We start from the raw sequence: 26452 nt of genomic DNA, 5'->3' as shown, positions 1-26452 counted from the left end.
TATATATAATGTATATGGGTCTTCGTTTGGCGACACGCGGAATTTTTCGATGAAACTTTCACAAATAATATAGTTCCGAATGCTGATCACAGAAATACATTAATTCTAATGAGAAATTAGCAAAAGTGCCGAAAAAACGGTTTTGATGGTGAAAAATTACCGAAACCTTAGCGGTACATGTTTGCTTATTGGTTAAAGTATAACCGGTAAAATTAGCGGGACAATGGGCCCGTAACGTCACTCAGTACCACCAAGCCGAGGCGTGCTTACCTCTCTGAGTGTTATGGTATAGCTTATCGGCTAACGGAGCCTTAACAGTAGTAGAATTTTTGCCGGTAAGCTACCGTCAAGGTTGTTACCGATAAAACCCGCAACTATCGGTAGCTGTCCACCTCTACCGTTAGTATCGTCACTCACTACCACAAAGCCGAGAAGTGCTTACCGCTCTGCTCTGCGAGTGTTATGGTATAGCTTATCGGTTAACGGAGCCTTAACGGTAGCAGAATTTTTGCCGGTAAGCTAACGTTAAGGTTGTTACCGATAAAACCGGAACTTTACCGGTAGCTGCCCACCACTAATAAAAACCATAATAACATCTGAAAATTTTGTCAATGTACCCAAGCGTATAGTTTGGGCATAATTCAATCATCAACGAGTAATTTGCTATTACGTTACATGTTAGGGAAAATATGTCAGTTTAATGATGCTACTTTTTTATCTACATCGGTGATCGGCATTTATTGATTCTTGTGTTGCCATGGTTATTTACTGTGAATGAGTTTATATGACCCAAGTGGATTAATAAGTAGTAAAAACAATGTAATGAAAGTAATATTTTAGTGTAGAAAGTACCATTGCCGGGAGGGGATCGGTCAAATTAGATTGGAAATCTTGGTCACCTAAGCGTGATGCTCGGAATAAGCTCCACTAATGCCACGAAACAGACTGGTATATCCGGGACCGGTCCGTTTATTACGGGAAGAAACGAAATGCATACTCATGAAATCTACACCAACCGTAGTATACTCAGCTAATGAAAGTCCAGTTTTGACTGCAACAAGTTACGGTATCACGCGATATATGGGATGTATTTTAATGAATACAAAAAATTATGTCACAGATGTGAAACCTATATCAAAAAGGTTTGCATAAATGAAACAGCAGTTCACACCGTTGAAGGCGCTGTTAACTGGCACGTCTGATGGCGGACGGTGAAATTCCACGGCGTGGACCATTCGTTGGCTACCCTGTAGATTATTGGGCTCCACCGAATATACAGAACAAGATGGTACCAAACATATATCTCGCCAGAGATTGGCGTACCATTTGAGTAGGAAAAAAGAACTTATATCTAGGTACATCCTAATTTATCCTAGTTACGGACACGGGGATTCGCCGATTAAAGGAAGTGGCCACGCTGCGGATGAATTGGGTCTTGCTGCATTGCTTCTGACCCATGGCAGTGGGCGATATGCATGGATGACCTGTCATCCAGGAGGAGCCAAGACAAGCGGGAAGGAGGGGTTGGATGGGAGTGTACTGTGTGGGAATGGAATGAGTGGGAGTGGATTTTATTTTTTATTCATTTATTTATTTATTTATTTTATTGTTATTATTATTATTATTATTTTTTTTTTCTTTGCTACCTCCCTTGTAATGGTGAAAAGGCTGTTAGTATATGTTTATATGCATTTATTTTGCTGCATCTGCGGTGAGTAGACACTCAAATCCCGGAAAGAGTATTTTATGCGCCTGATTAAAAATGCTCTATGTAGTACTTTAGTTGTAGAGCGAGTGACCGTCATTAAAGTTGAAGTCCCCATAATCATTGTGCCTCATGTGCCAAGCTTCTTACAGCATGGAAGGCAAAAAGGTTATGTCGCCTGACTTTTGCTCTTGGAGAGAACACAAACATCACACTTCGCATGGCTACCTCTGCTCGACAACTATATATGGCAAGTCAGAATCCAATCATAATATCAACTATTTCAATTTATCGTCTGTTATGAGGTCAGTACATCAAAGTCAAAACTTCACCGTGCTAGAGCCTCCAAGAAACATATGACAGCTGATGACAATTAGTCTGGTGATGAGATAGTGGGTCAAATAAAAGACAGTATGCATCCAACGTATAAAGCTAAGTCAAAATCTTAAATCCTTGATTTAAATATCAGCAAGCCGAACTCTTGGCTTACAGGGTAAAATGTTGGAACATTCTCCAGAAGGCAACTAAATTTTGTTTTATCGTGATCCCATCACAATATATATATATATATATATATATATTATATATATATATATATATATATATATATATATATATATATATAATATATATATATATATATATATATATATATGATAGGGATAGACTGGTGTTTTGTAATGGTGTTCGTTCAGTCAGCGTCACTTGGCTACAAACATAATAGATGAGTGGCGCTTGTTGAGACTCGTCCAAAGTAAACTTGAAAGAGGTTCCTTTCCACTATGGAAATAAGCTACTATTTGTCTGGCAAAACAACTGAGATGAAGGAATTGCATGATAACATGCTACTTCTTTTGGGGTTATAATAATAAGAATAACAACGGGAGCTTAAAATGGAATATATTTCAGGAATAAATTCCCTACAATGATAGTAAGGGTTCGAAGAAAAAGAAATGATGAAGAACTAATGGAAGCTAAGAGAAATTGTACGGCTGTCATTAAAGAGAGTTTGCTGGGCTTTCTGGGAAACCACAGACCAGAAATCTAATGTGATACTGAAAAAGGTGTGTTGACATCGCATGAATCTCTGAGTCGAAGATTTAGTATAACTGTGAATAATTCACTTATTGTATTCTGAAAACCAAGTCTACGAGGTTACTCAAAACTACGTTGCATCATACTATTTTCATATTCATTACATTTGATTTTTACCTTTATAATATGTGTAAAAATTAAGATAACCAATATATATTTTTATTAGTTAAACAAATACAGTGCCCTTATTGTGAACTTCCTTGTACTTATAGGGAAGACAGGCATTCGTGGTATTGTGGCCGGTGGAAGAAAACTTGCACAACAAAGAGAAGAAGGCAGTGTAACTACACTACTTCGGATTATAAAGGAACTTTCCTCGACGGAACGCACTTGAAACCGTCGGAGATAGTGTCCTTTGTGAACCACTGGTTTCAGAAAAAGTGGAATCATGACACTGTTTTAAAGTGTTTGAAGTGGGCTCCAAACACAAGTGTCGAGTGGCGCAGTTTTTGTTCCGAAGTCACTGAGCGGTGGTTCGACAACCAGGAGGCTATTGGGGGTCAGGGCATTGAGGTGGAGATTGATGAAACTTTATTTGTCAAGCGAAAGCACGATCGTGGTCGCATCACCACACAACTCTGGGTTTTTGGTGGTATCGAAGGAGTCACCAAAAAGTGTTTCCTTGTGCCTCTGGTGAACAAAGACAGGAGTGCTGGTACGCTTGTTCCCATCATCAAACAGTACATTAAATCTGGGAGTGTTGTTTATAGTGACTCATGGCGGGCGTACAACCAATTGTGTGATGAAGGTTACACGCACTACGTCATAAATCATAAAGAAAACTTTGTGGATCCTAACCAACAGAATATCCACACTCAGAACATAGAGCGCCTGTGGTTGGACCTCAAACAGTGGGCGAAGCGGCCAGGATTAAGAAGCGAGTACTTTAAACAGTACTTCGCTCGCTACATGTTTCTTCATACTTTCGGGGAAGAGGAAGTTCTTCACCATTTCTTCCTCGAGGCGGCTCGACTGTGTCGCCCACAGTCAAACAGGAATCGGCCATCCGACCTTCCCACCATCCCACACGAAGACGAAGAAACCGATTCTGATAACGACGCACCACCAGCACTAGCGTCACCACCACAAGCCTCAACCTCTTCACCACAACCCTCAACCTCTTCTTCATGTTGGGAAAAAGGATTGTGGCACTCCCCAAGGTAGGCGTAGCTCCTCTTGGGGATCGGTGCCACCTGCGTAGAGCTGATGGCCAGGGGTGGTTGCTGCCGTTTGGCCCCCAACTCTTGGGGTTGGGGGGTGGTCCCACGACGTAGACGCTGCAGCTCCAGGACCTTCTAAGCTACCAGAAGAGGCTGGATGACCGCGCTGTGAACAGCTGCCCAGAATGTAACACTTCACCCCATACCATACAACACATAATGGAAGACTGCATTATACACAATCATGCACTCAAACAACACAACATACGCTCTATAAAGGATTTGTGGGAAAACCCAGTTTCGGCTATGGCATTCCTTGGGGAGACGGGACTGCTCGGACAGATAGTCTAGGGAACGACAACGACAACAACAACCTCTTCTTCATAAGGTAATGCTAATGCCATTATCGTTGTTTTCGGTTCCCGGAATAGGTCTAGTTACGTTTGTCATTGTTCCTTATGCTACCATTCACGATGTTTTCTTTTGTGTCTGGGTAGGTTAAAACACTTTATATAGACAATCAATTTCATTTTCGATTTCATGAAATAGCGTACAAGTCATTTAGGAACATTCTTTATGAGGCTCACTATTGATTCCCTATTGTAGGATTATCAACTTTTGCGCGCCCGGAGTGGGCTTCGCTAAATTGAGCGAATATAGCAAGATAGTTAGCGATTCCTCGCTGCCGCTGTTAAACCACAATATGGCTGCCATGTATATGGCCCAAAACACGGCACACTCCCGCCATCAATGGGGGAAAATATTGTATTTTCATTTTCTTATGTGTTATTCTCATGTTTTTATCTTTTTGCCAACGCGCATTACTCCTTTTACTATTCCTCCCCACCCAAAAAAAAAAAAAAAAAAAAAAAAAAAAGATTTCCCACAGGTCCCCCCAGATCGTTCTGGAAGAGAGGTATGCCAAATTCCATATTTCCTATTTAATATATTTAAAAATACGCAATTGCGCAGGAAATGAAGTACACCATCGTTCATATCACAACATTTCTCACGAGGAACACATAAGCCAGATATGAAGTTCTATGGCTAGGTGAATCTATAAATTGACCGGGTTTCCTATGCCTTTGTCAATTTTACCAATGTTGTGAGAAATGAACATATATAGATTACGTATGGTATGTTGTATGTAGGTGTTTTCCCACAAGGTATGCATTACTGATACTGGTGTATGAATATTAACTTTGTGTCCTTCGTACCTGTGGCCTTCTTCCTAGTCAGAGCTCTCACTCGCACAGAAAAAAATAGTTACCCCTCCTTCCTCTGTGCCACTCCAACCCTGCTTGGAAGGATATTTGTGCAAAAAAATAACTTATTTTGTCACAGATTTAAAGTTAGTTTTGGTCAGATGAAAGGCTTTTACAAATGATACTGTACAAAATCGTAGATATGGAAAGTTTCTTTGGAAACATTACGTGTGGATGGACTTGTAGCCTAGAGTTGCCAGTTTGGTGAAATTGAAGGGCATGTCCATCAGTGCAATGATACTATTATATGATATGCATCGATCACCGGCATGTATAATTTCTTTTGTTGACATGATAATTTACTTTGAACGAGTTGATTTGACCCAGGTTGATTAAAAGGCAGTAAAAACAATGTAATAAAAGTAATATTTCTAAGGATATGCCCTTTAAGTGTGGAAAGTAGCATTACCGGGAAGTGATCGGTGTAATTATATTTATAATCCTAGACACTCTTATCCTTACTAACAAGTCTAAACATAAATAAAAATTGTTTTTGATCCTTAGCATTAGTGCTGGGCAAAAATTGCTAATACCAGAACCGAAATTACTGGTAATTAATAATACCATGACTGGAATTACCGATAAAAGTCTCGCGAAGTAGTAGTGACGTCCCAAATTCGAGTCGCCTTGATGATTTAAATCTTCTAATAAATTTCATCCTACTATGGTGAGTTTTCACAACTCAAGATTTGTAACGTCGTTACTATAAAAATCCTGCCTGCATCATGAACGAAGGAAGCACTAACCTACCCTATATGCCTACCGGTGATATAGGCAAAATGTAAAGAGAAATATATATATATATATATATATATATATATATATATATATATATATATATATATATATATATATACACACACACGCATATATATATATATATATATATATATATATATATATGGGTCTTTTCCGTTTGTGTGTATACACACACACACACACACACACACACACATATATATATATATATATATATATATATATCTATATATATATATATATATATATATATATGAGTCTTTTCCGTTTGGCGACGCGGAATTTTTCGATGAAACCTTTCCAATTAATATAGTTTCGTATGCTAATCTCAGGAATCATTTTTTTTTTTTTTTTTTTGGAAATTAAAGAAAGTGCCGAAAAACTGTTTTAATGGTTAAAAATTACCGAGACCTTAGCGGTACATACTCGCGTAACGGTACAAGTTTACCGGTAACGTTATCGGGACACTGGGCCCGTCAATGCCACCAAACCGAGACGGGCTTACCCAAGATCTAATGTATACCAGGTCTAACCACTTCCGACCGAATTTCGAGGGAGTTGGCGCAGCGGGCCCGTGAACGTCACCTGGCTGTTCAAAGTGGGGTTCGCGGTTCCTATAGCTGTCAGTTGAAGCTGGTGCGTCATTCGGGTATGTTGTTGCCTTCGCTCGCACCGCTCCACGCAATTAGTTATATTCTGACAAATATTATATAAAATATATATATAAATATATATAAAATATTATAGTTCCTGTCTATATATATATGAATATATAATATATATGATATATAATATATAAAATATTATAATTCCTGTATTCCTTGGCGTTTCAGTTTTCTTCAGTGTTTCACAAAGAGAAAACGGACCAAGCCTAATGACGTCAGAAGCTGCGCAGAAGAATTCAAACGGTTTGACCTGTTTATTTAGATCTTGGGCTTACCGAGACCTTAGCAGTACACTCGCTTAACGGTAGAAGTTTACCGGTAACGTTAGCGGTTGCTTAACGTAGAAGTTTACCGGTAACGTTAGAGGGCCGTGGACGCCATCACCTCTATGATGGTGGTAACACTTCGACCTAATATTACAGCTCAATTCAGGTTTTTTTTATACAGACTAAAATAGATAAATCATTGGCAACCTCTGGCAACCCCATTGCATATTCTGTATATTGCAATAAAGTCAAAATTTCGATAGCCAGTTCTATTTTGTTGACGATATTGTGTTTATGGAGATATCTGGCAACTCTTTCCACCAATCGGAAGCAAGCTATGATTCTAAACAGTAAACACATGATATTGAATTTTATTGACATCAGTGCGTTATCAAAGTTAGAGGAAAAAGCACGCCGCCTATCCACAATATCCAGCCTCCCAGTTTTAATGTCTCTCCTGAAAAATCAATGTTTTTGTCTTTTAATAAGCTATATCTCTGGTTCTATTTTACATATTATTTTGATTGTTATGTCATTGTAAAGGGAAAAAGTCTTACTTTAGTTGGTGTTATTGTATGCTATCTACCGCGCGAGTGAGTGAATGGAGGGTGGGTGGGGTCAAGGTCTAAATATACAGGTCAGACCGTTTGAATTCTTGTGCGCAGCTTCTGACGTCATTTGGCTGAGTCCATTTTCTCTTTGTGAAACACTGAAGAAAACTGTGAAACGCCAAGGAAGACAGGAACTATAATATATATATATATATATATTATATATATATATATATATATATATATATTATATATCATATATATTATATATTCATATATATAGACAGGAACTATAATATTTTATATACATATTTTATATAATATTTGTCAGAATATAACTAATTGCGTGGAGCTGTGCGAGCGAAGGCAACGTCTTTCCTATACGCTGCACCAGCTTCAACTGACAGCTATAGGACCCGCCAACCCCACTTTGAACAGCCAGGTGACGTTCACGGGCCCGCTGCGCCAACTCCCTCGAAATTCGGTCGGAAGTGGTTAGACCTTATATTCTTAGATCTTGGGTGGGGTGTATAAACTTTTGACCGCGTCTGTCTTACGTCTGCATGACCACACCCACTCTCAGACACCCTCCATTCACTCACTCACACAACATTTTTCGCTATTTAAAATAAAAAACCATGTAAAAATACGAAAATAAGACAAAACATAATCTTAACAAGTTACCAAGAGTTTAATCTTTCACTTCCTGCATACGCAGTTGATATGGACACCTTCATGTTCAAGATATATCATCTTCATTATACAATATCATACAACATAAAAATATTCTCTACACGTAACATACACATGTGACTGAAACAGTTTAGTGGGGAATTATACTCTATTGGAAAGTGTAATTATACATAAGTTCACCAGAGAAGTTGAACAACTTTTATGACACGCTCACGTATAAAAACTCCCAGATTCCCTTGTACCGCTAAAGTCTGTAAATTTTTACCATTAAAACCGTTTCTTCAGCACTTTCTTTAATTTCTCCAAAAAACTAATGTTATTTCTGTGATCAGCATTCGAAACTATATACGACACACACACACAGCTCTCTCTCGGGAGTGAAATAGTTGTCGATCACGAGTCCAACACGTGATCCCAAGACCATGGTGACCAAGGTGAATCACACACACACACACACACATCTGTCCAGGGTTGAAATAATTTCAGTATCGCTGCGCTCCGAGTCGTTACTCCAACTCTCGTTGGCGGGGAGTTGGGAGGGGGTGCGTGTAAGGTCACAGCATTACCCACAGATCAGTCATACGAGCTCTGAGCTCTCTTCCGAGCGGGAAATAGATGTCGATCACGAGCCAAGCACGTGATCCAAAGACCAAGGTGATTACTCAAGGATATATTAGATTTCATTGTCAGCATGTTTTTTTATTTCCTCAATTAGTTTTTCATACAAATTAGTTCATATTCTTATTTAGAAACAGAAAATATTGGCATTTTCATCACTTAAGCATATATATATATATATATATATATATATATATATATATATATATATATGGGTCTTCGTTTGGCGACACGCGGAATTTTTCGATGAAACTTTCACAATTATAGTTCCGTATGCTGATCACAGAAATATAATTATTCTATTGAGAAATTAACAAAAGTGCCGAAAAAACGGTTTCAATGGTAAGAAAAAATACCGAGACCTTAGCAGTACCTACTTGCTTAATAGTAAAAGTTTAACCGGAAAATTTAGCGGGTCACTGGGCCCTTCACTCAGTACCACCAAGCCGAGACGTGCTTACTGCTCTCTGAGTGTTATGGTATAGCTTATCGGTTAACGGAGCCTTAACGGTAGCAGAATGTTTGCCGGTAAGCTACCGTCAAGGTTGTTACCGATATAATCCGTAACTACACCACTACCGTCACTCAGTACCACCAAGCCGAGACGTGTTTACCGCTCTCCGAGTGTTATGGTATAGCTTATCGGTTAACGGAGCCTTAACGGTAGCAGAATTTTTGCCGGTAAGCTACCGTTAAGGTTGTTACCGATTAAACTGGTAACTTTACCGGTAGCTGCCCACCACTAGTGCTTACCGCTCACTGTTATGGTATAGCTTATCGGTTAACGGAGCCTTAACGGTAGCAGAATTTTTGCTGGTAAGCTACCGTCAAGGTTGTTACCGATAAAACCAGTAACTACCGGTAGCTGCCCACCACTACCGTCAGTACCGTCACTCACTACCACCAAGCCGAGACGTGCTTACCGCTCTCCGAGTGTTATGGTATAGCTTATCGGTTAACGGAGCCTTAACGGTAGCAGAATTTTTGCCGGTAAGCTACTGTTAAGGTTGTTACCGATAAAACCGGTAACTTTACCGGTAGCTGCCCACCACTAGACACGGCTATAAAAACCATTATAACATCTGAAAATTTTATCAATGTACCCAAGCGTATAGTTTGGGCATAATTCAATCATCAACGAGTAATTTGCTATTACGTTACATGTTAGGGAAAATATGTCAGTTTAATGATGCTACTTTTTTATCTACATCGGTGATCGGCATTTATTGTTTCTTGTGTTGCCATGGTTATTTACTGTGAACGAGTTTATATGACCCAAGTGGATTAATAAGTAGTAAAAACAATGTAATGAAAGTAATATTTTAGTGTAGAAAGTACCATTGCCGGGAGGGAATCGGTCAAATTAGATTGGAAATCTTGGTCACCTAAGCGTAATGCTCGGAATAAGCTCCACCAATGCCGCGAAACAGACTGGTATATCCGGGACCGGTCTGTTTATCACGGCAAGAAACGAAATGCATACTCATGAAATCTACACCAACCGTAGTATACTCAGCTAATGAAAGTCCAGTTTTTGACTGCCAAGAAGTTACGGTATCACGCGATATATGGGATGTATTTTAATGAATACAAAAAATTATGTCGATCACAGATGTGAAACCTATATCAAAAAGGTTTGCATAAATGAAACAGCAGTTCACACCGTTGAAGGCGCTGTTAACTGGCACGTCTGATGGCGGACGGTGAAATTCCATGGCGTAGACCATTCGTTGGCTACCCTGTAGATTATTGGGCTCCACCGAATATAAAGAACATTATGGTACCAAACATATATCTCGCCAGAGATTGGCGTACCATTTGAGTAGGAAAAAAGAACTTATATCCCGGTACATCCTAATTTGTCCTAGTTACGGACACGGGGATTCGCCGATTTAAGGAAGCGGCCATGCTGCGGATGTATTGTGTCTTGCTGCATTGCTTCTGACCCATAGCAGTGGGCGATATGCATGGATGACCTGTCATCCATGAGGAGCCAAGATAAGCGGGAAGGAGGGGTTGGATGGGAGTGGACTGTGTGGGAATGGAATGAGTGGGAGTGGATTTTATTTTTTATTCATTTATTTATTTATCTATTTATTCATTTATTTTATTATCATTATTTCATTTTTTTTTTTTTTTTTTTTTTTTTTTTTGCTACCTCCCTTGTAATGGTGAAAAGGCTGTTAGTATATGTTTATATGCATTTATTTTGCTGCATCTGCGGTGAGTAGACACTCAAATCCCGGAAAGAGTATTTTATGCGCCTGATTAAAAATGCTCTATGTAGTACTTTAGTTGTAGAGCGAGTGACCGTCATTAAAGTTGAAGTCCCCATAATCATTGTGCCTCATGTGCCAAGCTTCTTACAGCATGGAAGGCAAAAAGGTTATGTCGCCTGACTTTTGCTCTTCCCATGGCTTGGAGAGAACACAAACATCACACTTCGCATGGCTACCTCTACTCGACAACTATAAATGGCAAGTCAGAATCCAATCATAATATCAACTATTTCAATTTATCGTCTGTGCTAGAGCCTCCAAGAAACATATGACAGCTGATGACAATTAGTCTGGTGATGAGATAGTGGGTCAAATAAAAGACAGTATGCATCCAACGTATAAAGCTAAGTCAAAATCTTAAATCCTTGATTTAAATATCAGCAAGCCGAACTCTTGGCTTACAGGGTAAAATGTTGGAACATTCTCCAGAAGGCAACTAAATTTTGTTTTATCGTGATCCCATCACAATATATATATATATATATATATATATATATATATATATATATATATATATATATATATATATATATATATATGATAAGGATAGACTGGTGTTTTGTAATGGTGTTCGTTCAGTCAGCGTCACTTGGCTACAAACATAATAGATGAGTGGCGCTTGTTGAGACTCGTCCAAAGTAAACTTGAAAGAGGTTCCTTTGCACTATGGAAATAAGCTACTATTTGTCTGGCAAAACAACTGAGATGAAGGAATTGCATGATAACATGCTCCTTTTTTTGGGGTTATAATAAGAAGAATAACAACGGGAGCTTAAAATGGAATATATTTCAGGAATAAATTCCCCAAGATCTAAGAATATAAGGTCTAACCACTTCCGACCGAATTTCGAGGGAGTTGGCGCAGCGAGCCCGTGAACGTCACCTGGCTGCTCAAAGTGGGGTTAGCGGGTCCTATAGCTGTCAGTTGAAGTTGGTCCGTCGTTCAAAAATGACGTCGCCTTCGCTCGCACCGCTCCACTCAATTAGTTATATTCTGACAAATATTATATAAAATATATATATATAAATATATATAAAATATTATAGTTCCTGTCTATATATATGAATATATAATATATATGATATATAATATATATATATAATATTATAGTTCCTGTCTTCCTTGGCGTTTCACAGTTTTTTTCAGTGTATCACAAAGAGAAAATGGACTCAGCCAAATGACGTCAGAAGCTGCGCAGAACTGCTCCAGCGGTTAGACCTGTTTACTTAGACCTTGAAATTCCCTACAATGATCAGTAAAGGTTCGAAGAAAAAGAAATGATGAAGAACTAATGGAAGCTAAGAGAAATTGTACGGCTGTCATTAAAGAGAGTTTGCTGGGCTTTCTGGGAAACCACAGACCAGAAATCTAATGTGATACTGAAAAAGGTGTGTTGACATTGCATGAATCTCTGAGTCGAAGATCTAGTATAACTGTGAATAATTCACTTATTGTATTCTGAAAACCAAGTCTACGAGGTTACTCAAAACTACGTTGCATCATACCATTTTCATATTCATTACATTTGATTTTTACCTTTATAATATGTGCAAAAATTAAGATAACCAATATATATTTTTATTAGTTAAACAAATACAGTGCCCTTATTGTGAACTTCCCTGTACTTATAGGGAAGACAGGCATTCGTGGTATTGTGGCCGGTGGAAGAAAATTGCAAAACAAAGAGAAGAAGGCAGTGTAACTACACTACTTCGGACTATAAAGGAACTTTCCTCGACGGAACGCACTTGAAACCGTCGGAGATAGTGTCATTTGTGAACCACTGGCTTCAGAAAAAGTGGAATCATAACACTGTTTTAAAGTGTTTGAAGTGGGCTCCAAACACTAGTGTCGACTGGCGCAGTTTTTGTTCCGAGGTCACTGAATGGTGGTTCGACAACCAGGAGGCTATTGGGGGTCAGGGCATTGAGGTGAAGATTGATGAAACTTTATTTGTCAAGCGAAAGCACGATCGTGGTCGCATCACCACACAACTCTGGGTTTTTGGTGGTATCGAAGGAGTAAAAAAAAAAAAAGTGTTTCATTGTGCCCCTCGTGAACAATGACAGGAGTGCTGGTACGCTCGTTCCCATAATCAAACAGTACAGTACATTCGATCTGGGAGTGTTGTTTATAGTGTCTCGTGGCGTGCGTATAACGAACTCTGTGATGAAGGTTACACGCACTACGTGATAAACCATAAAGAACACTTTGTGGATCCTAACCAACAGAATATCCACACTCAGAACATAGAGCGCCTGTGGTTGGACCTCAAACAGTGGGCGAAGCTGCCAGGATTAAGAAACGAGTACTTTAAACAGTACTTCGCTCGCTACATGTTCCTTCATACTTTCGGGGAAGAGGAAGTTCTCCACCATTTCTTCCTCGAGGCGGCTCGACTGTATTGCCCACAGTCAAACAGGAATCGGCCATCCGGCCTTCCCGCCATCCCACACGAAGACGAAGAAACCGATTCTGATAACGACGCAGCACCAGCACAAGCGTCACCACCACAAGCCTCAACCTCTTCACCACAACCCTCAACCTCTTCTTCATGTTGGGAAAAAGGATTGTGGTACTCCCCAAGGTAGGCGTAGCTCCTCTTGGGGATCGGTGCCACCTGCGTAGAGCTGATGGCCAGGGGTGGTTGCTGCCGTTTGGCCCCCAACTCTTGGGGTTGGGGGGTGGTCCCACGACGTAGACGCTGCAGCTCCAGGACCTTCTAAGCTACCAGAAGAGGCTGGATGACCGCGCTGTGAACAGCGCTGCTGCCCAGGATGTAACACTTCACCCCATACCATACAACACATAATGGAAGACTGCATTATACACAATCATGCACGCAAACAACACAACATACGCTCTATAAAGGATTTGTGGGAAAACCCAGTTTCGGCTATGGCATTCCTTGGGGAGACGGGACTGCTCGGACAGATAGTCTAGGGAACGACAACGACAACAACAACCTCTTCTTCATAAGGTAATGCTAATGCTATTATTGTGGTTTTCGGTTTCCGGAATAGGTCTAGTTACGTTTTTCATTGTTCCTTCTGCTACCATTCACGATGTTTTCTTTTGTGTCTGGGTAGGTTAAAACTACGTTCTCTTTATATAGACAATCAATTTCATTTTCGATTTCATGAAATGGCGGAAAAGTCATTTAGGAACATTCTTTATGAGGCTCACTATTTATTCCTTATTGTAGGATTAGCCACTTTTGCGCGCCCGGAGTGGGCTTCGCTAAATTTAGCTAATATAGCAAGATAGTTAGCGATTCCTCGCTGCCGTTTCTCAACCACAGCATGGCTGCCATGTATATGCCCCAAAACACGGCACACTCCCGCCATCAATGGGTGAAAATATTGTATTTTCATTTATTTCTTATGTGTTATTCTCATGTTTTTATCTTTTCGCCAACGAGCATTACTCCATTTATTGTTCCTCCCCACCCAAAAAAAAAAACAAAAAAAAAAAAAAAAACGATTTCCCACAGGTCCCCCCCAGATCGTTATGGAAGAGAGGTATGCCAAATTTCCATATTTCCTATTCAATATATCTTAAAAACTACGCAATTGCGCAGGAAATGAAGTACACCATCGTTCATATCACAACATTTCTCACTAGGAACACATAAGCCAAATATGAAGTTCTATGGTTGGGTGAATCTATAAATTGACCGGGTTTCCTATGCCTTTGTCAATTTTACCGATGTTGCGAGAAAGGAGCATATTTAAATTACGTGTGGTATGTTGTATGTAGGTGTTTTCCCACAAGGTATGCATTACTGATACTGGTGTATGAATATTAACTTTGTGTCCTTCGTACCTGTGGCCTTCTTCCTAGTCAGAGCTCTCACTCGCACAAAAAAAATAGTTACCCCTCTGTGCCACTCCAACCTTGCTTGGAAGGATATTTGTGCAAAAAAATAACTTATTTTGTCACAGATTTAAAGTTAGTTTTGGTCAGATGAAAGGCTTTTACAAATGATACTGTACAAAATCGTAGATATGGAAAGTTTCTTTGGAAACATTACGTGTGGATGGACTTGTAGCCTAGAGTTGCCAGTTTGGTGAAATTGAAGGGCATGTCCATCAGTGCAATGATACTATTATATGATATGCATCGATCACCGGCATGTATAATTTCTTTTGTTGACATGATAATTTACTTTGAACGAGTTGATTTGACCCAGGTTGATTAAAAGGCAGTAAAAACAATGTAATAAAAGTAATATTTCTCAGGATATGCCCTTTAAGTGTGGAAAGTAGCCTTACCGGGAAGTGATCGGTGTAATTATATTTATAATCCTAGACACACTTCTCCTTACGAACTGGTCTGGACATAGATAAAAATTCATTTTTGGCCTAAGCATTAGTGCTGGGTAAACATTGCTAATTACAGAATCGGAAATACTGGAGACTAATAAAAACATGATTGGAATTACCGATAAAAGTCTCGCGAAGTAGTAGTGACGTCCCAAATTCGAGTCGCCTTGATGATTTAAATCTTCAAATAAATATCACCCTACTATGGTGTGTTTTCACAACTCAAGATTTTGTAACGTCGTTACTATAAAAATCCTGCCTGCATCATGAACGAAGGAAGCACTAACCTACCCTATATGCCTACCGGTGATATAGGCAAAATGTAAAGAGAAATATATATATATATATAAGTGTGTGTGTATACATATACATATGTATACACACACACATTATATATATAATAATATATATATATATATATATATATACACACACACACACACACACACACACACACACACACACACACACACACACACACAAATGTATATATATACAGTATATATATATATATGTATATATACATATATATATGGGTCTTTTCCGTTTGTGTGTATACATACACATGTGTGTATACACACACACACACACACACACCACATATATATATATATATAAATATATATATATATATATATATATATATATATATATATATATATATATATATATATATATATGGGTCTTTTCCGTTTGGCGACGCGGAATTTTTCGATGAAACTTTTCCAATTAATATAGTTTCGTATGCTAATCTCAGAAAAAACATTATTATTATTATTATTATTATTATTATTATTATTATTATTATTATTATTATTATTATTATTATTATTATTATTATTATTATTATTATTATTATCATTAATATTATTATTATTATTATTTTGGAAATCAAAGAAAGTGCCGAAAAAACTGTTTTAATGGTTAAAAATTACCGAGACCTTAGCGGTACATACTCGCGTAACGGTACAAGTTTACCGGTAACGTTATCGGGACACTGGGCCCGTCAATGCCACCAAACCGAGACGGGCTTACCCAAGATCTAAGGTATACCAGGTCTAACCACTTCCGACCGAATTTCGAGGGAGTTGGCGCAGCGGGCCCGTGAACGTCACCTGGCTGTTCAAAGTGGGGTTCGCGGTTCCTATAGCTGTCAGTTGAAGCTGGTGCGTCATTCGGGTATGTTGTTGCCTTCGCTCGCACCGCTCCACGCAATTAGTTATATTCTGACAAATATTATATAAAATATATATATAAATATATATAAAATATCATAGTTCCTGTCTATATAAATATGATATATAATATATAAAATATTATAGTTCCTGTCTTCCTTGGCGTTTCAGTTTTCTTCAGTGTTTCACAAAGAGAAAACGGACCCAGCCTAATGACGTCAGAAGCTGCGCAGAAGAATTCAAAGGGTTTGACCTGTTTATTTAGATCTTGGGCTTACCGAGACCTTAGCAGTACACTCGCTTAACGGTAGAAGTTTACCGGTAACGTTAGCGGTTGCTTAACGTAGAAGTTTACCGGTAACGTTAGCGGGCCGTGGACGCCATCACCTCTATGATGGTGGTAACACTTCGACCAAATATTACAGCTCAATTCAGTTTTTTTTTTTATACAGACTAAAATAGATAAATCATTGGCAACCTCTGGCAACCCCATTGCATATTCTGTATATTGAAATAAAGTCAAAATTTCGATAGCCAGTTCTATTTTGTTTACGATATTGTGTTTATGGAGATATCTGGCAACTCTTTCCACCAATCGGAAGCAAGCTATGATTCTAAACGGTAAACACATTATATTGAATTTTTTGACATCAGTGCGTTATCAAAGTTAGAGGAAAAAGCACGCCGCCTATCCACAATATCCAGCCTCCCAGTATAAATGTCTCTCCTGAAAAATCAATGTTTTTGTCTTTTAATAAGCTATATCTCTTGTTATATTTTACATATTATTTTGATTGTTATGTATTTGTAAATGGAAAAAGTCATATTTTAATTGGTGCTATTGTATGCTATCTACCGCGCGAGTGAGTGAATGGAGGGTGTCTGAGGGTGGGTGGGGTGTATACACTTTCGTCCGCGTCTGTCTTGCGTCTGCATGACCACACCCACCCTCTGACACCCTCCATTCACTCACTCACACAACATGTTTCACTATTCAAAATAAAAAATAATGAAAAAATACGAAAATAAGATAAAATATAATCTTAACAAGTTACCAAGAGTCTAATCTTTCACTTCCTGCATAGGCAGTTGATATGGACACCTTCATGTACAAAACATATCATCTTCATTATACAATATTATACAACATAAAAATATTCACTACACGTAACATACACATGTGACTGAAACAGTTTAGTGGGGGAATTATACTCTATTGGAAAGGGCAATTATACATAAGTTCACCAGAGAAGTTGAACAACTTTTATGACACGCTCACGTATAAAAACTCCCAGATTCCCTTGTACCGCTGAAGTCTAAATTTTTACCATTAAAACCGTTTCTTCGGTACTTTCTTTAATTTCTCCAAAAAACTTGTGTTATTTCTGTAATCAGCATTCGAAACTATATATGACACACATATACAGCTCTTTTCCGGGAGTGAAATAGTTGTCGATCACGAGTCCAACACGTGATCCCTTGAAGACCAAGGTGACCAAGGTGAATCACACACACACACACACATCTGTCCAGGGTTGAAATAATTTCAGTATCGTGCGCTCCGAGTCGTTACTCCAACTCTCGTTGGCGGGGAGTTGGGAGGGGGTGCGTGTAAGGTCACAGCATTACCCACAGATCAGTCATACGAGCTCTGAGCTCTCTTCCGAGCGGGAAATAGATGTCGATCACGAGCCAAGCACGTGATCCAAAGACCAAGGTGATTACTCAAGGATATATTAGATTTCATTGTCAGCATGTTTTTTTATTTCCTCAATTATTTTTTCATACAAATTAGTTCATATTCTTATTTAGAAACAGAAAATATTGGCATTTTCATCACGTAAGCATATATATATATATATATATATATATATATATATTATATATATATATATATATATATATATATATATATATATATATATATATATGGGTCTTCGTTTGGCGACACGCGGAATTTTTCGATGAAACTTTCACAATTATAGTTCCGTATGCTGATCACAGAAATATCATTATTCTATTGAGAAATTAACAAAAGTGCCGAAAAAAACGGTTTTAATTGTAAGAAAAAATACCGAGACCTTAGCAGTACCTACTTGCTTAATAGTAAAAGTTTAACCGGAAAATTTAGCGGGTCACTGGGCCCTTCACTCAGTACCATCAAGCCGAGACGTGCTTACCGCTCTCTGAGTGTTATGGCATAGCTTATCGGTTAACGGAGCCTTAACGGTAGCAGAATTTTTGCCGGTAAGCTACCGTCAAGGTTGTTACCGAAATAACCCGTAACTACACCACTACCGTCACTCAGTACCACCCAAGGTCTAAGTAAACAGGTCTAACCGCTGAAGCAGTTCTGCGCAGCTTCTGACGTCATTTGGATGCGTCCATTTTCTCTTTGTGATACACTGAAGAAAACTGTGAAACGCCAAGGAAGACAGGAACTATAATATTTTATATATTATATTATATATATATATATTATATATTCATATATATAGACAGGAACCATAATATCTTATATATATTTATATATATATATTATATAATATTTGTCAGAATATAACTAATTGAGTGGAGCGGTGCGAGCGAAGGCGACGTCATTTTTGAACGACGGACCAGCTTCAACTGACAGCTATAGGACCCGCTAACCCCACTTTGAACAGCCAGGTGACGTTCACGGGCCCGCTGCGCCAACTCCCTCGAAATTCGGTCGGAAGTGGTTAGACCTTATATTCTTAGATCTTGGTACCACCAAGCCGAAACGTGCTTACCGCTCTCTGAGTATTATGGGATAGCTTATCGGTTAACGGAGCCTAAACGGTAGCAGAATTATTGCCGGTAAGCTACCGTCAAGGCTGTTACCGATAAAACCGGTAATTTTACCGGTAGCTGCCCACCACTAGTGCTTACCGCTCCACGAGTGTTTGGTATAGCTTATCGGTTAACGGACCTTAACGGTAGCAGAATTATTGCCGGTAAGCTACCGTCAAGGCTGTTACCGATAAAACCAGAAACTACCGGTAGCTGCCCACCACTACCGTTAGTACCGTCACTCACTACCACCAAGCCGAGACGTGCTTACCGCTCTCCGAGTGTTATGGTATAGCTTATCGGTTAACGGAGCCTTAATGGTAGCAGAATTTTTGCCGGTAAGCTACCGTTAAGGCTGTTACCGATAAAACCGGTAACTTTACCGGTAGCTGCCCACCACTAATAAAAACCATAATAACATCTGAAAATTTTATCAATGTACCCAAGCGTATAGTTTGGGCATAATTAAATCATCAACGAGTAATTTGCTATTACGTTACATGTTAGGGAAGATATGTCAGTTTAATGATGCTACTTTTTTATCTACATCGGTGATCGGCATTTATTGTTTCTTGTGTTGCCATGGTTATTTACTGTGAATGAGTTTATATGACCCAAGTGGATTAATAAGTAGTAAAAACAATGTAATGAAAGTAATATTTTAGTGTAGAAAGTACCATTGCCGGGAGGGGATCGGTCAAATTAGATTGGAAATCTTGGTCTCCTAAGCGTAATGCTCGGAATAAGCTCCACTAATGCCGCGAAACAGACTGGTATATCCGGGACCGGTCCTTTATTCACGGGAAGAAACGAAATGCATACTCATGAAATCTGCACCAACCGTAGTATACTCAGCTAATAAAAGTCCAGTTTTGACTGCAAGAAGTTACGGTATCACGCGATATATGGGATGCATTTTAATGAATACAAAAAATTATGTCGATCACAGATGTGAAACCTATATCAAAAAGGTTTGCATAAATGAAACAGCAGTTCACACCGTTGAAGGCGCTGTTAACTGGCACGTGTGATGGCGGACGGTGAAATTCCACGGCGTGGACCATTCGTTGGCTACCCTGTAGAAGTGTAGATTATTGGGCTCCACCGAATATACAGAACAAGATGGTACCAAACATATATCTCGCCAGAGAATGGCGTACCATTTGAGTAGGAAAAAAGAACTTATATCCAGGTTCATCCTAATTTGTCCTAGTTACGGACACGGGGATTCGCCGATTAAAGGAAGCGGCCATGCTGCGAATGTATTGTGTCTTGCTGCATTGCTTCTGACCCATGGCAGTGGGCGATATGCATGGATGACCTGTCATCCAGGAGGAGCCAAGATAAGCGGGAAGGAGGGGTTGGATGGGAGTGGACTGTGTGGGAATGGAATGAGTGGGAGTGGATTTTATTTTTTATTCATTTATTTATTTATTTATTTATTTATTTATTTTATTATTATTATTATTATTTCATTTTTTTTTTTTTTTTTGCTACCTCCCTTGTAAGGGTGAAAAGGCTGTTAGTATATGTTTATATGCATTTATTTTGCTGCATCTGCGGTGAGTAGACACTCAAATCCCGGAAAGAGTATTTTATGCGCCTGATTAAAAATGCTCTATGTAGTACTTTAGTTGTAGAGCGAGTGACCGTCATTAAAGTTGAAGTCCCCATAATTATTGTGCCTCATGTGCCAAGCTTCTTACAGCATGGAAGGCAAAAAGTTTATGTCGCCTGACTTTTGCTCTTGGAGAGAACACAAACATCACACTTCGCATGGCTACCTCTGCTCGACAACTATAAATGGCAAGTCAGAATCCAATCATAATATCAACTATTTCAATTTATCGTCTGTTATGAGGTCAGTACATCAAAGTCAAAACTTCACCGTGCTAGAGCCTCCAAGAAACATATGACAGCTGATGACAATTAGACTGGTGATGAGATAGTGGGTCAAATAAAAGACAGTATGCATCCAACGTATAAAGCTAAGTCAAAATCTTAAATCCTTGATTTAAATATCAGCAAGCCGAACTCTTGGCTTACAGGGTAAAATGTTGGAACATTCTCCAGAAGGCAACTAAATTTTGTTTTATCGTGATCCCATCACAATATATATATATATATATATATATATATATATATATATATATATATATATATATATATATATGATAAGGATAGACTGGTGTTTTGTAATGGTGTTCGTTCAGTCAGCGTCACTTGGCTACAAACATAATAGATGAGTGGCGCTTGTTGAGACTCGTCCAAAGTAAACTTGAAAGAGGTTCCTTTCCACTATGGAAATAAGCTACTATTTGTCTGGCAAAACAACTGAGATGAAGGAATTGCATGATAACATGCTACTTCTTTTGGGGTTATAATAAGAAGAATAACAACGGGAGCTTAAAATGGAATATATTTCAGGAATAAATTCCTTACAATGATCAGTAAGGGTTCGAAGAAAAAGAAATGATGAAGAACTAATGGAAGCTAAGAGAAATTGTACGGCTGTCATTAAAGAGAGTTTGCTGGGCTTTCTGGGAAACCACAGACCAGAAATCTAATGTGATACTGAAAAAGGTGTGTTGACATCGCATGAATCTCTGAGTCGAAGATCTAGTATAACTGTGAATAATTCACTTATTGTATTCTGAAAACCAAGTCTACGAGGTTACTCAAAACTACGTTGCATCATACCATTTTCATATTCATTACATTTGATTTTTACCTTTATAATATGTGTAAAAATTAAGATAACCAATATATATCTTTATTAGTTAAACAAATACAGTGCCCTTATTGTGAACTTCCCTGTACTTATAGGGAAGACAGGTATTCGTGGTATTGTGGCCGGTGGAAGAAAACTTGCAAAACAAAGAGAAGAAGGCAGTGTAACTACACTACTTCGGATTATAAAGGAACTTTCCTCGACGGAACGCACTTGAAACCGTCGGAGATAGTGTACTTTGTGAACCACTGGTTTCAGAAAAAGTGGAATCATGACACTGTTTAAAGTGTTTGAAGTGGGCTCCAAACACAAGTGTCGAGTGGCGCAGTTTTTGTTCCGAAGTCACTGAGCGGTGGTTCGACAACCAGGAGGCTATTGGGGGTCAGGGCATTGAGGTGGAGATTGATGAAACTTTATTTGTCAAGCGAAAGCACGATCGTGGTCGCATCACCACACAACTCTGGGTTTTTGGTGGTATCGAAAGAGTTAAAAAAAAAAAAAGTGTTTCATTGTGCCCCTCGTGAACAATGACAGGAGTGCTGGTACGCTCGTTCCCATAATCAAACAGTACAGTACATTCGATCTGGGAGTGTTGTTTATAGCAAGGTCTAAGTAAACAGGTCTAACCGCTGGAGCAGTTCTGCGCAGCTTCTGACGTCATTTGGATGCGTCCATTTTCTCTTTGTTATACAATGAAGATAACTGTGAAACGCCAAGGAAGACAGGAACTATAATATTTTATATATATATTATATATCATATATATTATATATTCATATATATAGACAGGAACTATAATACCTTATATAATATTTTATATAATATTTGTCAGAATATAACTAATTGAGTGGAGCGGTGCGAGCGAAGGCGACGTCATTTTCGAACGACGGACCAGCTTCAACTGACAGCTATAGGACCCGCTAACCCCACTTTGAACAGCCAGGTGACGTTCACGGGCCCGCTGCGCCAACTTCCTCGAAATTCGGTCGGAAGTGGTTAGACCTTATATTCTTAGATCTTGGTACCACCAAGGTGAGACGTGCTTACCGCTTTCTGAGTGTTATGGTGTAGCTTATCGGTAGCTGCCCACCACTAGTGCTTACCGCTCTCTGTTATGGTATAGCTTATCGGTTAACGGAGCCTTAACGGTAGCAGAATTTTTGCTGGTAAGCTACCGTCAAGGTTGTTACCGATAAAACCAGTAACTACCGGTAGCTGCCCACCACTACCGTCAGTACCGTCACTCACTACCACCAAGCCGAGACGTGCTTACCGCTCTCCGAGTGTTATGGTATAGCTTATCGGTTAACGGAGCCTTAACGGTAGCAGAATTTTTGCCGGTAAGCTACTGTTAAGGTTGTTACCGATAAAACCGGTAACTTTACCGGTAGCTGCCCACCACTAGACACGGCTATAAAAACCATAATAACATCTGAAAATTTTATCAATGTACCCAAGCGTATAGTTTGGGCATAATTCAATCATCAACGAGTAATTTGCTATTACGTTACATGTTAGGGAAAATATGTCAGTTTAATGATGCTACTTTTTTATCTACATCGGTGATCGGCATTTATTGTTTCTTGTGTTGCCATGGTTATTTACTGTGAACGAGTTTATATGACCCAAGTGGATTAATAAGTAGTAAAAACAATGTAATGAAAGTAATATTTTAGTGTAGAAAGTACCATTGCCGGGAGGGGATCGGTCAAATTAGATTGGAAATCTTGGTCACCTAAGCGTAATGCTCGGAATAAGCTCCACCAATGCCGCGAAACAGACTGGTATATCCGGGACCGGTCTGTTTATCACGGCAAGAAACGAAATGCATACTCATGAAATCTACACCAACCGTAGTATACTCAGCTAATGAAAGTCCAGTTTTGACTGCAACAAGTTACGGTATCACGCGATATATGGGATGTATTTTAATGAATACAAAAAATTATGTCGATCACAGATGTGAAACCTATATCAAAAAGGTTTGCATAAATGGAACAGTTCACACCGTTGAAGGCGCTGTTAACTGGCACGTGTGATGGCGGACGGTGAAATTCCACGGCGTGGACCATTCGTTGGCTACCCTGTAGATTATTGGGCTCCACTGAATATATAGAACAATATGGTACCAAACATATATCTCGCCAGAGATTGGCGTACCATTTGAGTAGGAAAAAAGAACTTATATCCAGGTACATCCTAATTTGTCCTAGTTACGGACAGGGGGGTTCGCCGATTATAGGAAGCGGCCATGTTGCGGATGTATTGTGTCTTGCTGCATTGCTTCTGACCCATGGCAGTGGGCGAGATGCATGGATGCCCTGTCATCCAGGAGGAGCCAAGATAAGCGGGAAGGAGGGGTTGGATGGGAGTAGACTGTGTGGGAATGTAATGAGTGGGAGTGGATTTTATTTTTTATTCATTTATTTATTTATTTATTTTATTATTATTATTATTTCAATTTTTTTCTTTGCTACCTCCTTTGTAATGGTGAAAAGGCTGTTAGTATATGTTTATATGCATTTATTTTGCTGCATCTGCGGTGAGTAGACACTCAAATCCCGGAAAGAGTATTTTATGCGCCTGATTAAAAATGCTCTATGTAGTACTTTAGTTGTAGAGCGAGTGACCGTCATTAAAGTTGAAGTCCCCATAATCATTGTGCCTCATGTGCCAAGCTTCTTACAGCATGGAAGGCAAAAAGTTTATGTCGCCTGACTTTTGCTCTTGGAGAGAACACAAACATCACACTTCGCATGGCTACCTCTGCTCGACAACTATATATGGCAAGTCAGAATCCAATCATAATATCAACTATTTCAATTTATCGTCTGTTATGAGGTCAGTACATCAAAGTCAAAACTTTTACCGTGCTAGAGCCTCCAAGAAACATATGACAGCTGATGACAATTAGTCTGGTGATGAGATAGTGGGTCAAATAAAAGACAGTATGCATCCAACGTATAAAGCTAAGTCAAAATCTTAATTCCTTGATTTACATATCAGCAAGCCGAACTCTTGGCTTACAGGGTAAAATGTTGGAACATTCTCCAGAAGGCAACTAAATTTTGTTTTATCGTGATCCCATCACAATATATATATATATATATATATATATATATATATATATATATATATATATATATATATATATATATATATATACATATATATATATATATATATATATATATATATATATACATGATAAGGATAGACTGGTGTTTTGTAATGGTGGTCGTTCAGTCAGCGTCACTTGGCTACAAACATAATAGATGAGTGGCGCTTGTTGAGACTCGTCCAAAGTAAACTTGAAAGAGGTTCCTTTGCACTATGGAAATAAGCTACTATTTGTCTGGCAAAACAACTGAGATGAAGGAATTGCATGATAACATGCTACTTCTTTTGGGGTTATAATAAGAAGAATAACAACGGGAGCTTAAAATGGAATATATTTCAGGAATAAATTCCCTACAATGATCAGTAAGGGTTCGAAGAAAAAGAAATGATGAAGAACTAATGGAAGTTAAGAGAAATTGTACGGCTGTCATTAAAGAGAGTTTGCTGGGCTTTCTGGGAAACCACAGACCAGAAATCTAATGTGATACTGAAAAAGGTGTGTTGACATCGCATGAATCTCTGAGTCGAAGATTTAGTATAACTGTGAATAATTCACTTATTGTATTCTGAAAACCAAGTCTACGAGGTTACTCAAAACTACGTTGCATCATACTATTTTCATATTCATTACATTTGATTTTTACCTTTATAATATGTGTAAAAATTAAGATAACCAATATATATTTTTATTAGTTAAACAAATACAGTGCCCTTATTGTGAACTTCCTTGTACTTATAGGGAAGACAGGCATTCGTGGTATTGTGGCCGGTGGAAGAAAATTGCAAAACAAAGAGAAGAAGGCAGTGTAACTACACTACTTCGGACTATAAAGGAACTTTCCTCGACGGAACGCACTTGAAACCGTCGGAGATAGTGTCATTTGTGAACCACAGGCTTCAGAAAAAGTGGAATCATAACACTGTTTTAAAGTGTTTGAAGTGGGCTCCAAACACTAGTGTCGACTGGCGCAGTTTTTGTTCCGAGGTCACTGAATGGTGGTTCGACAACCAGGAGGCTATTGGGGGTCAGGGCATTGAGGTGAAGATTGATGAAACTTTATTTGTCAAGCGAAAGCACGATCATGGTCGCATCACCACACAACTCTGGGTTTTTGGTGGTATCGAAAGAGTCACAAAAAAGTGTTTCATTGTGTCTCTCGTGAACAAAGACAGGAGTGCTGGTACGCTCGTTTCCATAATCAAACAGTACATTCGATCTGGGAGTGTTGTTTA

At 38.8% G+C, this 26452-nt stretch overlaps 1 protein-coding gene and 1 pseudogene across 1 annotated transcript; both read left to right on the top strand.

Moving 5' to 3' along the window:
- The first annotated feature begins 1858 nt into the window (after nt 1-1858).
- LOC143025672 (uncharacterized) lies at nt 1859-11328 on the top strand. The gene is made up of 3 exons (XM_076185671.1): nt 1859-1955; nt 2967-3929; nt 11147-11328. Exons 1-3 carry the CDS (start codon nt 1859-1861, stop codon nt 11326-11328), a joined length of 1242 nt encoding a protein of 413 aa, XP_076041786.1.
- Nucleotides 11329-11466: 138 nt separating this feature from the next.
- Nucleotides 11467-20399, top strand: LOC143025671 (uncharacterized; annotated as a pseudogene).
- The last annotated feature ends 6053 nt before the right edge of the window (nt 20400-26452 follow it).

The sequence above is a fragment of the Oratosquilla oratoria genome, chromosome 5 (assembly GCF_046742065.1).
Source record: "Oratosquilla oratoria isolate Oo_2021 chromosome 5, ASM4674206v1, whole genome shotgun sequence".
NCBI classification, from domain to species: domain Eukaryota; kingdom Metazoa; phylum Arthropoda; class Malacostraca; order Stomatopoda; family Squillidae; genus Oratosquilla; species Oratosquilla oratoria.
Note: the sequence above shows the minus strand (reverse complement) of the source record. Positions and strands in the feature narration are given on the sequence as shown.

What these genes read in the sequence shown, in the direction of transcription:
- LOC143025672 (XM_076185671.1), top strand. Translation starts at nt 1,859, where the DNA reads ATGGAAGGCAAAAAGGTTATGTCGCCTGACTTTTGCTCTTGGAGAGAA. An exon ending in CTGCTCGACAACTATATATG is followed by an intron (nt 1,956 to 2,966) that starts GCAAGTCAGAAT and finishes TATTTTTATTAG; the next exon opens with TTAAACAAATACAGTGCCCT. An exon ending in ACCCTCAACCTCTTCTTCAT is followed by an intron (nt 3,930 to 11,146) that starts GTTGGGAAAAAG and finishes AGCTTCTTACAG; the next exon opens with CATGGAAGGCAAAAAGGTTA.